At 31.3% G+C, this 6000-nt stretch overlaps 1 protein-coding gene across 1 annotated transcript in view; it reads right to left on the reverse strand.

Moving 5' to 3' along the window:
- Positions 1–6000, reverse strand: part of LOC115889573 (whirlin) — a 331512-nt gene extending 325512 nt beyond the window's left edge. The window contains exon 1 of the mRNA XM_030909626.1: positions 5688–6000. Within this exon, the coding sequence (XP_030765486.1) occupies positions 5688–6000 (313 nt within the window). The remainder of the gene's footprint in view (positions 1–5687) is intronic.

Consider the following 6000-nt stretch of genomic DNA (forward strand, 5'->3'; position numbering starts at 1 on the left):
CCAACAATTAACACATAGTAATAGATTAACCCATGTAAACTATTACATTACAGCGGTAAATTAATTTGTGCTGTTTCTCCAGCCATAATTGTATCATAAATTGATCAATTAAATTATAACAAACAATAAATTTTCTCACAGCTTATAAACTGTCACAATTAAACGTAAATAACACTATCCAAATTGCTTTTTGAAAGACCATAAATTATGTAACAGTTTTATATATCGCTATTTTAATAGCCATAATAAAGTAGAATCGAAGAAAAGCGTAAAGTTAGTTTGGAAATGCCGATCGCTATGATTTTTTATTTACATATAAAATCACAGCTATGTTAATTGCCCCAGGATAACTCTGACGCTTTTTTCATTATCTGTGGAATTTTCTTATATATTTTTATATTAATCAAATTATAATCTTTTGAATCATTATCCTCTTTGATTTATATTAATTAAATTATAATTGATTATATAAATACTCGCGTGTACCAGCGACTTCGTTCGCGTCGAATTAATCATTTGTAATGGTGATGATAAAGCAAAGCAAGAATTTCCATTAACATACAAACTGGATAAAATTTTCTCACATTTATGTCAGCATGAGAAAAAAATAATATGGCGATATTATTATATAACTTGGTAATATTTGCAAGCAGTTTAAGCAGAATCGTGGTTAAGAATTGTGTTACTCAACCTTTTAGAACACCCTGTATGATTTTTTAAAAAATTTCAAAATATGTAAAAAAACATAATAAATTATTCTTGTCCAAGCGTTTTCCCGAAATACTAACCGTTTTTTAAATAACAAATATTGTAATATTGAGGGGTGTTTTTCCTTATCGAACCTCTACACCCCACCGTCAATCCGTTTGCCAAAAATCAGCTTTAAACGTCAAGCAGTTTAAACACAATCGTGATTACTCAATGGTCATATTTTATGAAACACCCTGTATAAATTTATACAAAATCTTACAATATGTAAAACAACAACATAAAATATACGTGTTTAAGAGTTTTTCCGAAAAACTCACCGGTTTTTAAATAAAAAATATTTTAATATTTGAGGGATAGTTTCACCCTTTGGTTTCACTCCCTTAGAATTCAAGTTTCGAAAAATCCCTTCTTATCGAACCTCTACACCCTAAAGTCAATCTGTTTTCCAAAAATCAGCTTTTTACGTCAAGCGCTTTAAGCAGGATCGTGATTAATCAATGACCAGATTTTTTGAAACACCCTGTATACATTTTTAAAAAATCTTAAAATATGTAAAAAAAAATAAGATATACGTGTTTAAGCGTTTTTTCGGAAACTTGATCGTTTTTTAAATAAAAAATATTGTAATATTTGAGGGGCGGTTTCACCCTCTTGGAACTGGAATTTCGAAAAATTCCTTCTTATCGAACCTCTACACCCTAGTACACTAATCTGTATGCCAAAATTGAGCTTCTTACGTTGAGTGGTTTGAGCAGGATCGTGATTAATCAGTATGTCAGTCACTTAAGGATTTTATATATTAGTATAGATAAGCATTTGTTACAAAATCACATTATTCTTGACACTAATAAAAGTTGTTTTATAAAATTATTTTTTGTGTAGTGATTATAGAAATCGAGAGATTTAGAAATTTGATAAAATTTGCAAACTTCATAATTTTTTATAATATGAAATACATTTTCTTATTAATAGTTACACTGTATTATTTACTGCAAATATTATTTCGATTCCTCTACGGGGGCGTGTTCAAGAAAAAAAAATTAAAAATATTTTTTTTAAACATGGTGTCCCAGAAATAAGTGCAAGTATTTTAAGGGGTGGTAGAATATAAATTATTATGTTTATTTAAAATTTAATTAAATTTGTATTATAAACTTTAAATAGGAAGAGTTTTTTCTAATGTAAACAGAATAGGTTAAGATTTTTTTTTATAATAAAAAAAATGCGGTAAAATGTGGTTATTGCCAAATACAATATTTTTTTGGAAAATACAGTGTAGAACAGTTGGTTATTGTATTTTATAATAAATATAGTAGATATAATTTAAACACTTCAAGTATGTATTTTTTAAGTATATAACAGAATATTATAAATCTATATTTATTCATATACAGGGTGAGTCTTAAATAAGTGCACATACTTTTAGGGGTGATATAATTCGATTCTCATTAGTTTTTTTTGCGAAAAAAATGTTTTTGCAAATTTTATATTTTTCGAAAACTTCTTAGGATTTTTTTTTTAATTTTAGTTTGGTTTGGTTTGGTTTGGTATGGAGGTCTACCAGCCCTGAAAATATATGCACTTGCATTTAAAATTCACCGCATGTATAGTGGATGCGCGTGAGGATGCCGTAACGTCAACAATTCGGAGAACACTCTACTGCTACTGAAATCGGGAGAACTGAAACAGAATAATACCAGTACGGTACTAATTTACGTTTTGAAACAGTTTGGAACTGGAACAGGTTTCTTGGAACAGGTATATTTTGCAACTGGAACAGGTTGTACCTATTCTAATTAGGCTGAGTCCACACAGGTCCGCAACATTATTTTATTAGTTAAATTCTTCAAGTAACCATTCCGAATCAAGTCTCTTAGATAATGTGTATTTTATCTGTTAAAACTGTATCAAAGAATAATATATTTGTGAAATCTGAATTAAATGGGCATTTATTTTACGAAAGTTTTAATTCGTAGTTTAGATTTCTGGTTCGGTAGCCAAACAATCAGCTTTTCCAGTAATGGTGATACTGTTGCTTTTACTACGACCTATATTTTTAGAAACTAAAAGCCGAAAATACCCTCCTCGCGCTCCAAATAGGATTAAACTAGGCATTACGCCAGATACTCTCGGCTTAAATATCAGATATTTGAACGTAAATAAGCTTTACTATTAGACCATTTGGAAACGTTATGAGTCGTAACTCTAGTATAATGTTGTCAACAGATATTATAGGTACAATACAATTTTGTAGATTAGCTTCAGAGTGCGATTAAAAGATTTAAAGATAAAGTAATAGCTTTAAATATTTAAAAAGCGTGTTTAATAATAATTTCATGAAACAAAAATGAAAACAATAGCATTACATTAAATACAGGGTTCTGCCAGGAGTTTTAAATAAGTGCAAATATTTTTAGGAGTAGTATAATTTTGACCCCAGAAAACACGATTATGAATTTTTTCTCGCGAATTTTTTTTTAGTTTTTATTTAAAAAAACATAATTTCTTGATAATATGGCGACATAGGTAAAAAAAGCAGAAAAGATCCAGTAGTTCTCAAAATTTAAGTAAAAAAATTTTTTTTTTCGAAATTTTCGAAGTAAAATAACTCGGTTATTTTGGACTTGATTTGAAAATCGGTAAAGAGAAAATATGTTTCTTTTATCGATATTTACCACTTATTTAGCACTTATTTAACTCTCACCCTGTATAATATTAGTGTGGACTTATAAAAAAAGACCAAATCAATCAAATTGAACTCAAAAACAAACACACCGTTCAATATTTCGGGGCAAATGATTGATGTCATTGAGGTGTTTACATATCTAGGTAGTATAATAAACAAATACAGTGGAGCCAGTGAAGATATACAAAAACACATTCAAAAAGCATTTGGCCAGTTGAGAATAGTATGGGCCTCGAGACGTATCAATACTGACTGAGCTAAGAAGCTTTAATTTCTTACAGTGACCTAGAGTTTATCGCCGCATCTGAACGGCGCTATTTGAGAGGCTGTACAAGGCAAATATACTCAAGGTTGTTTGCCATTGCTTTCCTTGAGGTGACGGCTCGTTGGTTGCATATTTCTATTTAAATAAATAAAGCGACCGTACTAAAAATCTATAATAGTAATGTGAAATCAGTTCTCTCATACGAATGTGAAACATGGAAGATTACCAAAACCCTAACATCTAAACTATAAACATTTATAAATAGATGCCTGCGACGGATATACCTGTTGTAGACGAGGCACGACAGCGAAGGCAGAAACATCATAACCAAAAGCTAAGAAAATATCGGCAAATAGAACAAGATAGAATTTTATCACAGAAGCCCTATGTTGCATTTAGTAAGTTCCTAGGAATAGGGAATATAAATATATCATAAATTTTAGCTTTCCCTATGTAATATTTATTGATGGTCCCGCATGGTACCTAACAGACCCATTCTTTGTTCTGATCAATAACTTTTATTATCGTTTTTGTTAAGACGGATCTCTTAAGATTCAGCCTAACCTTAGATTTTCTTTAAATTTAAAAATTCTGATGTTATATCCTTTGCAGATATATCCGGTTATATCCTTTCCAGATATGCCAAAGTTTCTCAGAGATACACATCAGAAATTATATATGAAATTTTTACGAAATTGAATGTACCTTTAATCAACGACTTTCCAATGTTAGATACAAAGGACTAATTAGCCCCCTCAGCACAGAACCGCTATGTACGAGCCCACAGTTTACTATTTATAAATTATATAATCCGCTGTCACCCCCCCCTCCCGTTTCAAACAGGAACCTCTGAATCAATATTATCCCTCCTAGTCTTTCTACGAATTCTATTTCTCTTAAAAATATTTTTTTTACTTGTTTTTTTTAAATGGTATATGTATATTTGTATTCATAATTCCTATATTTTTTTTCTTAATTTTGTATTTTTTTAGTTTCTGTTGTTGTGGTTGGCCCCTAATATAACCATAATATAAGCATAAATTAGATCGATTTTTTTGTCTTAATATAAAATCTAGTATTTAAGATATTACTTATTTTTTTTTATTATTATTTATCAAGGGTTTGGTTTAAAGGACCGTATGGTGAACTTCTCTTTGAGCTTTCTAAGATTGTTAGTAAGACTGAGCATGTTTATTTTTTATACTTTTTAATTGATTTGTATTATTTTTATACATATTTTGTTTATAAATATTATTTTCTATTGTAATCCTTTTCAATCTGTAAATCAATCTTAAAGGCAATTAATATAATATACTATTTTGTGGATCGTGTATATCCTCATAAAGCATGTCTATTTTTCTGATATTTTTTATCACATCGAAATAATAATGAATCGCCGAGGTGTAATTTAAATTATATTTTAATTCTATAAACTGTACTACTTCCTAAAATACATTTAAATTACTTTAAATATGTTCTTGTTTAGAACTGTAGTCTGGATAAAGATAGTATACATGTTTACATTCCTCAAATGTACTTCTTCGCTACTTCTTCATATTTGCTCCCAGAAATAACCTTGTACGGGTTTGCAAGTAAAATTAAAGTATCACAAACTGAGTGGAGTATATTTTTCAGGTAATGTACGTGGTACAAGAATAGATTTGTTAATCTTCATACTGAAAAAAAACTCGAAATAATAATGGATTGAAGAGTAGTGATTTAAATTATACCATAGTTCTATATAATCTTTGCTAGTTCCTAAATTAAATGTAAGTTACTTTTAATATACCAAGTTTAAAGGTGTCCAGTTTTCATATAACGTTAGAAGACATAAATAGATTTTTCGAATGTATTTCTTCATCCACCTCATCACTATTTGTTTCCAGAACTATGCGGATTTGTAACTAAAATTGAGGTAGGTTTCTTAATATACCGTTTTTAATATACCAAATTTAGTGAAGAACACTTTTCAGATAAGATACGTAATTATTTTTTTCAATATGCCTACTGTAAACAAACTCTTACCTCTAGGACTGCTCAACGAGCTGTAATGGTGCTCCCTGTCCCGCTCCCGGTACTCGCGATGGTGGTGCAGGGCCGAACTGGGTCGCTCCACGATCGTGTAGCTGGTTCCGGGCGGCGAGTAGTACAGCCCGGACCTCGGCCGCCTCGGGCTATCTCTGGAGGGCCCCAGCGCATCTTCCGCCTCGGCCGGCGCGCATCGGCCGCCCGCGCGACGGCTGCGCGCCGAGGCTACGCCACTGTTGCCCGCCGCTGCGCCAAAACCGCCTCCCAACTCAGCCAGTTCGGCGTACTCGTCGCCGCCGCCCACTCGCAT

Source organism: Sitophilus oryzae, unplaced genomic scaffold, assembly GCF_002938485.1.
Source record: "Sitophilus oryzae breed Bouriz unplaced genomic scaffold, Soryzae_2.0 scaffold_815_pilon_pilon, whole genome shotgun sequence".
NCBI classification, from domain to species: domain Eukaryota; kingdom Metazoa; phylum Arthropoda; class Insecta; order Coleoptera; family Curculionidae; genus Sitophilus; species Sitophilus oryzae.